This window comes from Mirounga leonina, unplaced genomic scaffold, assembly GCF_011800145.1.
Source record: "Mirounga leonina isolate KUSES-001 unplaced genomic scaffold, KU_Mleo_1.0 Mir_152, whole genome shotgun sequence".
Classification (NCBI taxonomy): Eukaryota; Metazoa; Chordata; class Mammalia; order Carnivora; family Phocidae; genus Mirounga; species Mirounga leonina.
This window is the reverse complement of record NW_023270380.1, coordinates 1,563,746-1,578,221: the sequence shown is the minus strand read 5'-3', so window position 1 is coordinate 1,578,221 and position 14,476 is coordinate 1,563,746. Positions and strand designations below refer to the sequence as shown.

Genomic DNA, 14,476 nt, shown 5'->3' with positions numbered 1-14,476 from the left:
AAAAAAAAAAAAGACTTAGTGCTCATCCATAATATGGAGGAGAAAATAGTGTGACCCTCAGTGGGCTGTTGTAAGGATCACGAGATCATTTGACTCAGGTGCTCCGTGGTACCTGGCATATAGTAGGCCCTTCATAAAAAGTTGTTCCATTGACACTATGGTTACCATTACTCATACTAACAAAACTGATCATTTGAGATGACTCTCAAGCAAGGTCTCTTTGCCTGGATGTCCAAGATTAACCCGCTTCAAAATGAATTCTGCTCTACTGTGAGGAATGAGCTAACCAGCAGGTTTCCTCTGAATCTTTTCTGAACTTTTTAGGATCCTCCCTGGAGAAAAGTTCTAAAGGAAGACAAAGTGCAGAAATACTCTCGCTTCAAAGGATGTGTAGGAAATGATTAATTTTGCCAAAAAATAGTGCCTTGGCCATAGAAGATGCTCAGTGAAGCCTGCTATAGACAGAATGTATCCCTCCAGAATTCATATGTTGAAAACGTAATGCCCAAGGTGACATTACTAGGAAATGGGGTCTTTGGGAGATGCTTAGGTCATGAGGGTGGAGCCCTCATGGGTGAGATTAGTGTCTTCATAAAAGAAACCCCACAGAGATCCCTCACCTCCTCCACCTTGTAAAGGGGGTCTAATGATGCCCAGAAGGAATGGAAGGAAACAGGTTATAGGGAGAAGATGGTCATCTGTGACCCAGGAAGTGGGCCCTCGAACAGACATGGAATCTGCCAGTGCCTTGATCTTAGACTTCCCAGCCTCCAGAACTATGAGAAATAAATCTCTCTTGTTTAAAGCACCCAGTCTATGGTGCTTTTGTTACAGCCACCCAAACTAAGATAAAGCTTGTCTCTTATACTGAAAAATAACACAAACACTAACAATAATTAAAAAGGCCCATTGTGGCCAATGACATGTAATGAACATCATCTCTCTTCTACGGAGCCAAAAACTTAATTAGGTTTGGACAACTCAGTAGAGTATGATTAAAATAAACATCAGCAAGATGTCTAAAGGTTCAAGTTCTCTGCCTGGTACTTTTCTACCAAAACAAAAGAAAAGCTCTGGGCAGGTTTTGGTTGCCACTGAGCACAAAATGGCCAAATTCCAGATTAGAAAGCTCTGGGCTTTGTTTTAATTGTGGATGTGTGGAATTACATAGAAGCTCTCTTTGATCATTCCAAAGGATGTTTCCCTTGAAGGTTGCAAATACATCTCAGGCTACCAACTAAGGTGCATAAAAACAAATATACTTTTAGCATTTTTAAATGGGTCTAAATTTCTGTTTTGGATCCAGTTTTGACTATTGTTATGGGCTCAGTCGGCGGCCCCAAATTCCTATGTTGAAGTCCTAACACCCAGCACCTCAGAATGTGACAGTATCCAGAGACAGGATTTTTAAAGAGGTGATTGAAGGAAAATGAGCTCATTGGTGGTGGGCCCTAATCCAATATGACTGGTGTACTTACAGGAAGAGGAGATTAGGACACAGACAATACACACCGAAGGGCAATCATCTGAAGACAGTGGAGAAGACAGCTATCTGCAAGCCAAGGGGAGAGGCCTTTGAAGACTCAAACCCTACTGACACCTTGGTCCTGGATTTCCAGCATCCAGAACTGTGAGAAAATAAAATGTATGTTGCCTAAGACACCCAGATGTTGATATTTTGTTTATGGCACCCCACACAGACTACCTATGATTCAGAAATTTGAGGACCTCCCGTGAACTTTATCCTAAAGTTCTGTTTCAGCCTGAGGGGTTTGTGGGATGCTACTGTGTCAGGGCAGGAGGCTCATGACATTCACCCCACTTCGTCAATGAGACACTGCACAGCTGTTCCCAGGGCTGGCCACATAACTTGCAGGCCCGGTGCAAAATGAAGATATAGGGCCCTTTGTTCGAAAGCATGGACAAAGTGTTGTTAAAGGTATTAAAATAGAAAGCTCATTTCCTCCATGGCCTCTCTTCTGATGTGTCATGGCTGCTATTTTCTATTTGCATTTAATGTCATTCTAAGTAAATAAAAATTTTGAAATGTAATTATGAGCATGAATTTTGCCATTCATCCTTGTATGGTGCAATGCCTGTGTTAAATAATTCACACATGGACTCTATAGCTGGTGCCTGCCTCTGTGCCCTATTCTTATCAGAACGATGGAAATCTTGCACCAGACCAGCTCAGCCGTCTTCACCTCAGCTGGTGACACACGCATGTTCCACTGACCCTCCCGCCCTGGGCTTACTGATGAGTAAGGAACTTGAAAGGACCAGGACCAGTGGGCTGCCTTTCTTTCCCTTCCCTTCTAAGTCACCGCTTATAAGGCTTGGCTAACACAGGGAGGTAACATGAGTGAGAAAGGATAGGACAGGGTTCTGGGCTGTTCACAAGAGGCCACTGCCTTCTGCCGGGTCTCAAAGCAAGCTCTGGTCGGTAGGCACAGCGTGCTCTTGTGGACTCCGTCATAGATGTCACGTGCTCAGCTGGTCTTGCTGAACCCCAGGCACTGGGTGTCCACTTTAATGCTGTGCTCACTACGCAGGGTGAGCAGTATATGAAAATGAGGAGGCAAGGAACGGTACATACGCATAGTGGGCTGTCTCCTCCGCTCATGCACGTGCTCCACTGTCCCATCCACTTCACTCACAAAACACAAGCTCAAAAATAAAACTGAAGAATTACCAAACAGTTAAATTCACCCTGGGACCCTTCTGAGGGTGGGGCCTCCTGGGGGTGGGGCTCTTGAGAGCAGGGCCTTATGGGATTAGGGCCCCCCTGGGGGCGGGGCCTTCTGGGAGGAAAGCCTGGGGGGGGGGCTGTCCCTCTGCAGGCAGGGCTGAGCGCACCTGCAAAGCTGGCCCATAGTGAAGCTGGCCCTGTCTCTCCCTCTGCTCCCTTTCCCCAGGGACCTTTAGGCTTTGGAGACTAAAGCCAAAATTAAAGAAATATGTCTAATTGGTTTATAGCTGTGGTTGGATAGTGTTTTTTCAATATTAATTGACTGGTTCTTCTCAGTGCTTTTCAAACTCCTCCCAACTCAAGGCTTTCTCTTAAAAAGCAGTGCAAGGCTGGCCTTTCAATTGGGTCAAGCTGTTTGGTGATTCTCTGTAAAAACCCACCCCTCTTGCACTGCTCAGGAGGGTAGTGCTGCATCCTAGGATAAATATAAATATATGTCAAATGTGTTTATATATTATATTTATGTGTATACATTGAATTCTATGTTTACACCTATGCATATAAAATTAAAATATTATTTAAAATGCTGTTTTGCCCTTTATTTTGGTAAGATGGAACACATTTCCATCAGGAGATTTTCCTCAACTTCATGATAACAATTTAACATTGTCTTAATTAATCCTCACAACACCTCCCCTTCAGATGTTACAATTAAAGTTCAGTGAAGTCCAATCACCATGCCTGAGGTTATACACCCAGCATGTGGCCTTTTGCCACAGTCTGGCAGCCCAAACGGGGGAGTGGGGGTTGAGTGTCTTTGGCCAGAGAGACAAAGCTGGAAGATGTAAAGAAGGGAAGTCTTGATTAGTCTTTCTTTTTGGCCCCCAAAAGAGGATTTAGCAAGAGTCCTATCTCCCAAAGGAGGAGGCACCCCATGGGTCCGGGCTGGGCAGTAGTCTGAGAACAGAAGGAAAATTCCCATCACCAAGGAGAATGACCTTCTCCTTCACATGAATGGCACAGACTCCCCCTCACCTGATACGTTTCTGTCCACTAGTCATCCCCCTACTCCCGCGCCATATAGCATTCTCAGGAAATGGCTGATAAACACATTCAACCTGCAGAATCATAGCAAATGAAATAACATGTTGACCCATCCTGGGAGCTTTTGATTATTATGAGGGGCCAAGTCATCCTAGGGAAAATGCATACATTTCAAGAACCAATAAGATGACTCCAAGAGTAACATAAAGGATAGTGATCATGATGGGTCCAGAAACATTTCTGGGAGTCCCCCTTAACATCCCTCCCATCGGTAAATGGGAAGGGAGGACCGGACGACCTGTGGTGGCTTTGCAGCCCGCACGCCTTAGGTGTACCTGAGGTGCACCCATGGCGAAGTCGGTGGCACGTCTGCCCTGGCCCCAAAGATCGGCCCGCTGGATCTGTCTCCAAAAAAGGTTGGTGATGACATCGCCAAGGCAACCGGTGATTGGAAGGGTCTAAGGATTATGGTGAAACTGACCATTCAGAACAGACAGGCCCAGATTGAAGTGGTACCTTCTGCCTCTGCCCTGATTATCAAAGCCCTCAAGGAACCACCAAGAGACAGAAAGAAGCAGAAAAACATTAAGCACAGTGGAAATATCACTTTTGATGAGATTGTCAATATTGCCCAACAGATGCGACACCGATCTTTAGCCAGAGAACTCTCTGGAACCATTAAAGAAATCCTGGGGACTGCCCAGGCTGTGGGCTGCAATGTTGACGGCCGCCACCCTCATGACATCATAGATGACATCAACAGTGGTGCAGTGGAATGCCCAGCTAGTTAACTACAAAGGAAAATGTTTCAATAAAGGATCATTTGACAACTAGTGGACCTTTTGATGTGGCCTCTTCCTTGGGGGAGCTAGCTCCTTTGTGGTCAGATGGTGGGCCAGGGTGGCAGAACCTGTGAAGTAGTAGTTATTTGGGTAACAAGTTCCTTCTGGGTGACAGATTGATGCCCTGGATGGGACTAGCTCAGAGAAGACACCTAAAGTTCTTGGCCTTTTGTAGGCTGCATATGCATAGAACTCTTCATAAGAATAAAATTCTTTGTCAAAAAGAAAAAACAAACAAACATCCCTCCCATCATTTCTTCTTATCTCCAAGTGAATGGTGGAAAGAAATATGGATGACATAGTAAACTGTACATGACCCCTGCAGCTTAATTCATCCCTGAACAACAATTAATACTGATGGTTTGAAGGATGGATACTTTCCTGGGCAGGGGAAAGAGCTGAAGCAGAATGTATGAGGTGGCCCTTCCTCCCTGGATATAAATAATTAAACCCAGTAGCTACCCTTCATGCACAGCCACTGTGCTTTAGGTATTGCTGATTATCCCTAAATGGGAATGAGATGGGAGTGGCGGGGGGGAGGGGGGGTGGGCGGGACGGAGGGAGGAGAGCAGGTGACAGTCAAAAACCTATGGTAGCTGCCATTAAGGGTCCAACCTGGTATTAGACTGAGTTTGAGTCCTGATTCCATCATACATGAGCTGTATGAACTTGGAAAACTGAGCTCACCTCTTGAAGCGTCAGCTTTGCCACTCTTAGAGTGAGAACAGTGAGTAATACTGACCTCACAGGGCTTGTTTGGAGGATTAAATGAGACACTGTCCATTTAGCCCAGTTCCTGGCATATAGAAGGCACACATAAAAGTTGATCATCATTTTTATGGACCTCCAACTTTAGCCTTCTATAAAGAACCAAATGATATCTCTGAAAAATACCAACTACTTTCAATGTTATGGGAAAGTGGTATCTTGTCACCCTGATTAGAATAAAGTGGAAAATCTTTCTTGTTTAAGCCTTGTTGAAAATTTTCTAAACTCTGTCCGCTCGCTCTTCTGCTTTAGTAATTAGAACAAATGTTAGAAACTAATGGTTTTCTGATAATTGAGTTGCTCATTGTAACCCAGGGCACTTGAACATTAGTGTTTATAAAAAAAATTACTGCGAATGAAGATAAATGGTGAGAGGTTGCACTAAATTTGATGAAAACCCTGACATGAGTGTTTCTTCTTGTGATTCTCTATTTTTCTCTCCTATTGGAGGGCAGATTACATTCTACTTAGGTGATGGCTCAGTATGCTGCGTGGTTTTGCAGGTGCCCAGCCTTTCACAGACAATCTTGGAAGAACCATCATTGTCACTGTAAGAAAACTGAGGGACAGATGTGGCTTTAACACTAAGCCTACAATATATCAGTTCAACAATCTACATAGAATTCAATCCTGAAAGTCTGATTGATACTTTGTTTCTGTCAGTGCCAGCTATAGGAATGTGAATTTGGAAATGCTGAGAAGGTCCCCCTTCTAGCAGGGAAAATCACTCCCGGTTTCTTAGAATACCTGAGTTTCTACCACTGAACAATCCATTCTTTTGTGTAAAACACCAACTGCCTGGGTTTCTCCTTTAATGAATGAACTTTAGGGATGGTACTCAGATCCCTTTCTTTTATTGGAGAACAGTGGAGTGGAGGTTGGGTGTGCTTTAAGAGGGAAAATGTCTGCAAGGGGACAGAAAAAGGATACAAAAGTGCAAAATCCCATTTTCTAAGAATGTAAAAAGCTAACTTCCAATATGTATTTTTTTTCTTTGCTCTAAATATCTCACAATGTTCACTTGTTGAGAGCAATTGATTGAAACCCTGGGAAGAAAAGGTAGGTTGAAGCACTAATCAGAGTTTTTGTGCTGCTTTGCAGGGGTCTGGCTGCACTAAATTATTTCAAGGAAATATTAATTATAGAAACCACTCAGAAGAAGCCATTTACCTACTTCCTTTTCTTTCTTTCTTTCTTTCTTTCTTTCTTTCTTTTTTTTTTTAAGATTTTATTTATTTGACAGAGAGAGACAGTGAGAGAGGGAACACAAGCAGGGGGAGTGGGAGAGGGAGAAGCAGGCTCTCTGCTGAGCAGGGAGCCGACATGGGGCTCGATCCCAGGACCCTGGGATCATGACCTGAGCCGAAGGCAGATGTTTAACCGACTGAGCCACCCAGGTGCCCCTACCTACTTCCTTTTCAATGGCCCTTAATCCTTCCCCCAAATTCTCACATGCCTCCTTAGCTGACACAGAGTCCAGTCCCATCATTATAATCACTGTCTGGTACTCTAACCCCCATCATACATACCTGATAAAGCCCCACCTTGGTAGGGGCTTGGTAGAACCCAACCCTCTGTCCACCCCACGTGTCTGCCCCTGACAGCTGAACGGAGTTGGAGGAAAATGCAACCATGTTGGCAGGTTTCATATTAAATTCTCAACCACAAATTTAAGTACATTTCTCTAACCGACTGAGTCTCCATTCTCCTCATGAAATATTTTGACTATTTCACATCTTCTTTCCTCAAACCTTTAAGCCAGGGACTCTCAACTCTGGCCACACTTTCAAATCACCTGGAAGCCTTTAAAACGCAGCAGTGCCCAGGCCCACCTCCAGAGAATCTGATTTAATTGGGGTACAACAGGGCCTGGATATGAGTGTGCTTTTAAAATTCTCCAGGTGATTCTAATGTGCAGCCATTTTGTGCAGAGTGAGAGCTGAACACCTTCCATCAGATACCTTGATGACCTTCTGATGACTTTACTGAGAAAAGCAAATGGGGGGGCCAGGGGGATGCCTGGATGGCTCAGTGGTTAAGCATCTGGCTCTTGGCTTAGGTCATGAGCTCAGGGTCATGGGATCAAACCCCATGTCAGGCTCCATGCTCAGCGGGGAGTCTGCTTGAGATTCTCTCTCTCCCTCTCCTTCTGCCCCTCCCCCTGTGCATGGGTGTGTGCGCGTATTCTCTCTCTCAAATAAATCTTTAAAAGAAAATCAAATCAGTAAGGAAAGAAGACCCACAGACTCCCACTAAATTTATCTGCATGGGCCCCTTACTCCAATCCTTTCTGAGTGAGGACAAGCCCCTCCACTTGGGGTTTCTTCTCATTTCCCTGATCTCTAAATATGAATGTACTCCAGGACCCATCCTCAGACCTCTCCTCTGTCTCTACGAAGTCCTTGGTGACTATCCATTTTCTACCATCTATCTGCTGATGACTCCACATTTCTATCTCCAGGCCAGATCTGGATCTTGAACTTTCTTCCACTGCCTGCTTTCTAGATCCACCTAGATGTGTTAAACCTAACATGTTCAAAACCAAGCTCTTATTCTTCTCCAACTCTGCTGCTCTTGCAGTAGCTCAAACAGAAAACTATAGAGTCATTCTTGATTCATCTCTTTCTCTCACTGCCCACATTTAATTCTTTGGTAAAAGCTGTGGATTCTATCTTCAAAATATATTCTAAATCTGACCAGTTCTCATCACTTCAGTTACTTCCACTCTGTTCCACAACACTGTCTTCCATAGACTGGGTTATTATAATAGTATCCTATCTGGCCTTCTGGATTCCATCTTTGCTCTGTTCTAATTTATTTTCCTCTCAGCAGTGAAAGCGACCCATTTAAGACATAAGTCAGATCTTGTTATTTCTCTGCTCTAAGATCTCCAGTGGCTGGAGTCTTACAAAATTTAACACTCAACTTCCTTCTCAATTCATCTCCTACCACTTCACTCAGCTCTCTCTGCCTCCACTCACCAGCCTTCTTAGTGTTCAATAGAGTACAGTGAGTGTGCGCCTCCCCTGGGGGGTTAAACTTGTTCTCTCTTCCTAAATGCACCTGTCTTGCTCTCTGAATCTACTCAAGGATCTGCCAATGTCCTATCAGGGTAACTTCCCCTGACTGCACACACAACCAGCACCAGCACCATCACAATCAACATAATTTCTGTCCCTCTACTTTTTACCCCTTATCAACAGCTGACACATTACATATTTATTTGTTTATTTTTTTGTCTATTCTCTCTCCTCTACTTGGAGGTAGGTGCTATAAAAATGGTTTTTTTTTCCTGATTTATTCTCAGTGCCCAGAAGAGGATTTGACACACGTAATAGGTACTCAGTACATAATTGTTGAATGAATCAATCAATCAATCAATGGAAATATCAAAGAATCTCAATCCTAAGAGAGATTTTTCCCAAGAGTTTTTTATAGCATTGCCTTATTTCATTCTCTGCATTTCTGGGTTGACTAGTAGATAAATTCATCATATGAAATCAGTTTGAGCAAGGTTGGATCCTTAAGCTTCTATGTCAGATAGGACTCCAAATGTCACAGCGTGCCAAGCACATTTGCCTCCAACCTTCTTCCCCATATGTTGGTCATGGTTCAGCAGCTGTGGCATGGTTCAGCTCTTTCTTTTCCCCTCCCCTGTCTCAGTTCCAGGAGATTCTCCTTGGCTCTGGCCCCCTCCTTGGGGGTGATGAAGGCAAAGTAGGGAGAAGGAGCAACAGTCCTGACTCACCTCTGCCTTCTCCATTCATAGTGGTCCAGCAACACATAGCCTGTGTGGTACAGGGCTGGTCAGATCAGTCTCTGTCACCTTAGGACTTTTGTTCATTTTTGTTCCCTGCAGCAGCTTGGCCATTTGCAAAATCAAAAATTGTAAAAGTACCAACAGGAAGCAATACACCGTATTTTATGGATTCTAAGATGCCCCTCCCCTCCCATTTTCTTTCACATCTCCAACGTCAGGAATTGTCTTATAGTTGGTGCTGAGCAGGTGGAAGTCCCCATAAAGTTATTATAGCCTGATTCTGTGCCATTTGGTTACTATTCCGAGGGCATGCCTGACCGTCTATATCCCTTGGCATGCCAGGCCACAGGCCTTTTGACGACCATTTGAAGAAGGAAAATAAACTGGTTATTATATGAAAATCTTGGATAAGGCAAGAAAATAAAAACAAAGCCCCACCAGCATCAAACCATGCAGAATGGAGGGGCAGCAACTTGGATGACCTCAGAGTACTTTTATAAGAAGGGTAGCATGCAAAGCAATCTTGAGAAAGAACAACAAAGCTGGAGGTATCAGTATCTCAGATTTCAAGATATACTACAAAGCTATAGGAATCAAAACAGGAGGGTGCTGGCAGAAAAATAGACACATAAATTAATGGAAACAGGATAGAGAGCCCAGAAATAAATACACAATTACATGGTCAATTAATCTTCGACAAAGGAGGCAAGAATATGTAACGGGAAAAAGTCTCTTCAAAAACAGTGTTGGGAAAACTGGACAGCTACATGCAAAAGAATGAAACTAGACCACATTCTTTCACCATACATATAAAGACACTCAAAATGGATTAAAGATCTAAATGTGAGATCTGAGGGGTGCCTGGCTGGCTCAGTCCATAGAGCATGCGACTCTTGATCTTGAGGTGGTGAGTTCAAGTCCCACGTTGGTTGTAGAGTTTACTTAAAAAAATAAGTAAATAAATGTGAGATGTGAAACCATAAAACTCCTAAAAGAGAATAGGCAGTAATCTCTTGGAGATTGGCTTTAGCAACATAATCGTGGATATGTCTGCTCAGCCAAAAGAAACAAAAGCAAAAATAAACTATTAGGACTACATCAAAATAAAAAGCTTTTGCACAGTAAAGAAAACCAACAAAACCAAAAGGGAACCTACTGAATGGGAGAAGATAGTCATGAATGATAAATCTAATAAAGGATTAATAGCCAAAATATGTAAAGAACACCAATCCCCCCCAAAAAACCCCAACATATAATCCAATTAAAAAATGGGCAGAGGACCTAAATAGACATTTTTCCAGAAAATACATACAGATGTCCAACAGACACGTGAAAAGATGCTCAATATCACTAGGCATCAGGAAAATAAAATCAGAACCACAGGGACATCTATCACCTTATACCTGTCAGAATGGCTAGTATTGAAAAGACAAGAAAGGGGGCGCCTGAGTGGCTCAGTTGTTTAAGCGACTGCCTTCGGCTCAGGTCATGATCCTGGAGTCCCAGGATCGAGTCCTGCATCGGGCTCCCTGCTCAGCAGGGAGTCTGCCTCTCCTTCTGACCCTCCTCCCTCTCATGCTCTCTGTCTCTCATTCTCTCTCTCAAATAAATAAAAAAAAAAAGAAAGAAAAAGAAAAGACAAGAAAGAACAAGTGTTGGCCAGGATGTGGAGAAAAAGGAACCCTTGTGCCCTGTTAGTAGGAATGCAACCACTGTGGAAAACAATATGGAGGTTCCTCAAAAAATTAAAAATAGAACTACCATATGCTTCAATAATTCTACTATTTGGTATTTACCCAAAGGAAATAAAAACTCTTGATTCAAAAAGATATATGCACTCCTAGGTTTATTGCAGCATTATTTACAATAACCAGATATGGAAGCAATCCAAGTGCCCATCAGTGGATGAATGGATAAAGATATGGTATATATATGTAATGGAATATTACCCAGCTATAAAAAAGAATGAGATCTTGCCATTTGTGACAACATGGGTAGATCTAGAGGATATTATGCTAAGTGAAATAAGTCAGACCGAGAAAGCCAAATACCATATGATTTCACTTCTATATGGAATCTAAAAAATGAAACAAGTGAACAAAGAAAAAAATAGAAACAGACTCTTAAAAAACAAAGAACAAACTGGTTGTTGTGGGAGGGAAGGTGGATGGGGGATGGGTGAAATAGGTGAAGGGGATTAAGAGGTACAAATTTTCTGTTATAAAATAAATAAAATAATTTCCTGTTCTCATCTGAAGATGAAAAGTACAGCACTGGGAATATAGTCAATAATATTGTAATAAGTTTGTATGGTGACAGGCAATGATACACTTACGGTGGTAAGCACTGAGTAATGTATAGAATTGTCAAATCACTATGTTGTACACCTGAAACTAATTTAACACTGAATGTCAGCTATATGTCAATAATAAAAATTTTTTAAGTGTAGCATGACAGAAGCTCTGGGTGGCTCAGAGGAACATACTGTGGGAAAAATCTGGGCATTGAAAACTCTCAGAAAGTAAATAAGAATAGTGAGATTCTGAACGTGAAGTTCTGGAAAAACATTATACAGCTATTTTACTTATTTTTATGTATGCATTAAGGCGATACATGATAAAAATCTGTCTAAATATGGGGCGCCTGGGTGGCTCAGTCGTTGAGCATCTGCCTTCCACTTGGGTCATGATCCCAGGGTCCTGGGATCCATATGGCTCCCTGCTCAGCAGGGAACCTGCTTCTCCCTCTCCCACTCCCCCTGCTTGTGTTCCCTCTCTCGCTGTGTCTCTCTCTGTCAAATAAATAAATAAATAAAATCTTTAAAAAAAATCTGTCTAAATACTTACCAAAGAACTTTTTCAATACATTTAAATTAAAATATTAATGAAAAGAAAACACTGTATCATAGTTTGAATGGTAGCATTTTTTCTTTCTTATTAAAACATACCAGGGGCGCCTGGGTGGCTCAGTTGGTTGGGCGACTGCCTTCGGCTCAGGTCATGATCCTGGAGTCCCAGGATCGAGTCCCGCATCGGGCTCCTTGCTCAGCGAGGAGTCTGCTTCTCCCTCTGACCCTCTCCCCCTCATGCTCTCTCTCTCTCAAATAAATAAATAAAATCTTTAAAAAAAACAAAAAAACAAAAAAACAAAAAAAAAACATACCAGGAAAGGAGGCCAAGACTCATTGAAATATGGCTATTAGCCCCAGTTTCATAAAAGCATGAACCTCTGGCTTAACAAAACCTAAGGAATCTACTACAGAAATGGATTGCTTTTACTACCCTGGAGCTTTTTGTGCAGACTATGAACCAAAAGCTCAGTATTAATCTAAAATTATTTAATTATATTACAAAGTTATATTATTTGGAAGATGTATTTAATGACTCAAAGTTAAAAGATCTCAGTATAATACTGGTTCTATAATTATCCTCACCGATAACATTACTTATAAAAGTTAATGATGTAGAACCACAATGGTAGCATCAAGTATGAGGTTGCCAAGCAGATGGGAAAGTTTTTTGGTTTTTTGTTTTCCAACTATTTTCTTCCCTTTCTTCCCCTCCTTCCACAAGGAGAATCAGCCACCTGTTCTTAAAAGGCTGAAATATTTTTATTGTTCTTGGTTGGAAACACTTGCTTAAACAAAGTAACACTTGGTTGCTAAACACTTGATTCTAAACTGACATAGCCATCTATTTGCCGCTAAACATCCATTGTTTGGCAAGGGTTTGGATAACAATTTGATTTCTCAGTCTGTTTCTTTTGTGACCATATAATCCTCTCCCCAATGTTGCATGCTGTGTGAGCTACAAGCACTTGTGAGCTCATAAGCACAAAGGCTCTATGGTTTCTTTGGGATTAGCACCATACAAATGCAAATTTGGGATAATGGAAGACAGTGTCCATCCTTGTAACTGTTATTGCTCTACTTTGTGCTTCCAATGGGTAACAAAGCAAGCCGTTGTTTTTTAAAATACACACTCATTTTAGCTGCTGACTTTTTCATTGGCTACCTGGAGAAGAGAAGGAATTCTTGCCTATAGATTTCACTCTCTAGATCCCATTCAATTGTTTTTTTAGTAGATATCATTACATCTTACAGGAGTATTACAGAATTCCTAATTGCAGAATTCGAACTTGAGCAATGGAGTCTTATTTTGCATCTTCAATCTGTATGTCATTGACCTTTTCAAGTCTGATTATCTGCATGTACTCTGCTTCAAAATTTTTCGCTGGTTAGCACTGTATATAGATATGTTGGAAACCAGTTCTTTTCTGTGGCATAATTCTTCCAACGGAGTTGAAATGCTTTGCAAACAATTTCACATGTGTCAGCCAATCCATATAAAAAGCAATGTCATGTGAATCCTTTCCTTTTTTTTTTATATCGTCTTTCAGTGATTATCACGAATTCTTGCCGGTACAGAGGCTCTGGTTTGGGAGGAGGAAACAGGGGCTTGAGAGGGAAGGGCAAGAACAGAAGCTGCCGGCCTGCTGTTAGACCTTAGTTGGTGGTTAGTTGGTGGTCCTAACATCTTCATCCTTTATGCATGCTTAGAAATAGCAACATGCCTTTCCCTTTCGTGTAATCATTATTTAGTTAATACCCAGTAGGATTTGTAAGCCCTTCACATCTCTGTGGATTTATTTTATTTCAGAGTGCAAGTGACTTTATGGCCCAATTACCGTCATTGTGACTTATTGCACTATTGTGGGAGGGAGAGAGGAACAAGAAACAGACTGATCATATGTATCGCCATCAACAGAATGAGTGCCACACATTCCTGGCCAAGGCAGAGGGGTGGGTGAAACCTTTCTGTTGTATTGTTTATCAGAGCACTGAAGCCTGGGTGATTGTGCTATATTTTAATAGACGAGTGTGTCAAATGTATGAGTGAAGATGTTGCAATAGTGGTGTTAAAGTAATCAATATTTGGGAGGTAATGAATATTTTGAGTTTAAAAGATGTCAAACGTCAAAGACGAGAGGAATGACTAAAACCAGATGCTGCCCCCCCTCAAATTACAGGGGAACTGAAGCGAGACTGAGTTAACATCTGACCCCAGAAATGGACCGGCGAGGCCGGCTCCTTAATAGAGCAAGATTCCCGGAAGCCAGACAGCCCTTGTGCTTTTAAGAGCTCGCGGCGCAGCCCGCTGTGGACCACGGAAGCCGCAGCAGCAGCAACAGCCGCGGGAATTGTGACCCTCGGGCCCGCCGCCTACCTGGAGTTTCCGCAGCGCCTAGTTCAGAACCACCGGGGCGGACAGCTCCCCGGCGCCAACTGCGGAAGGGGACGGTGAACGCGGCGTTCACGCTCCGTGAGCCGGCTGCGGCGGCAGGAAGAACCGGCTGCGGCGGCAGGAAGAACCG

General features: G+C 42.7%; 1 protein-coding gene across 1 annotated transcript; it reads left to right on the top strand.

Moving 5' to 3' along the window:
* Nucleotides 1–1,918: 1,918 nt before the first annotated feature.
* On the top strand, nucleotides 1,919–4,566 carry LOC118012854 (60S ribosomal protein L12-like). Its single transcript, XM_035008393.1, has 2 exons — nucleotides 1,919–1,939; nucleotides 4,063–4,566. The coding sequence occupies exons 1-2, from the start codon at nucleotides 1,919–1,921 to the stop codon at nucleotides 4,522–4,524; spliced, it is 483 nt and encodes a 160-aa protein (XP_034864284.1). The 3' UTR covers nucleotides 4,525–4,566.
* Nucleotides 4,567–14,476: the final 9,910 nt, after the last annotated feature.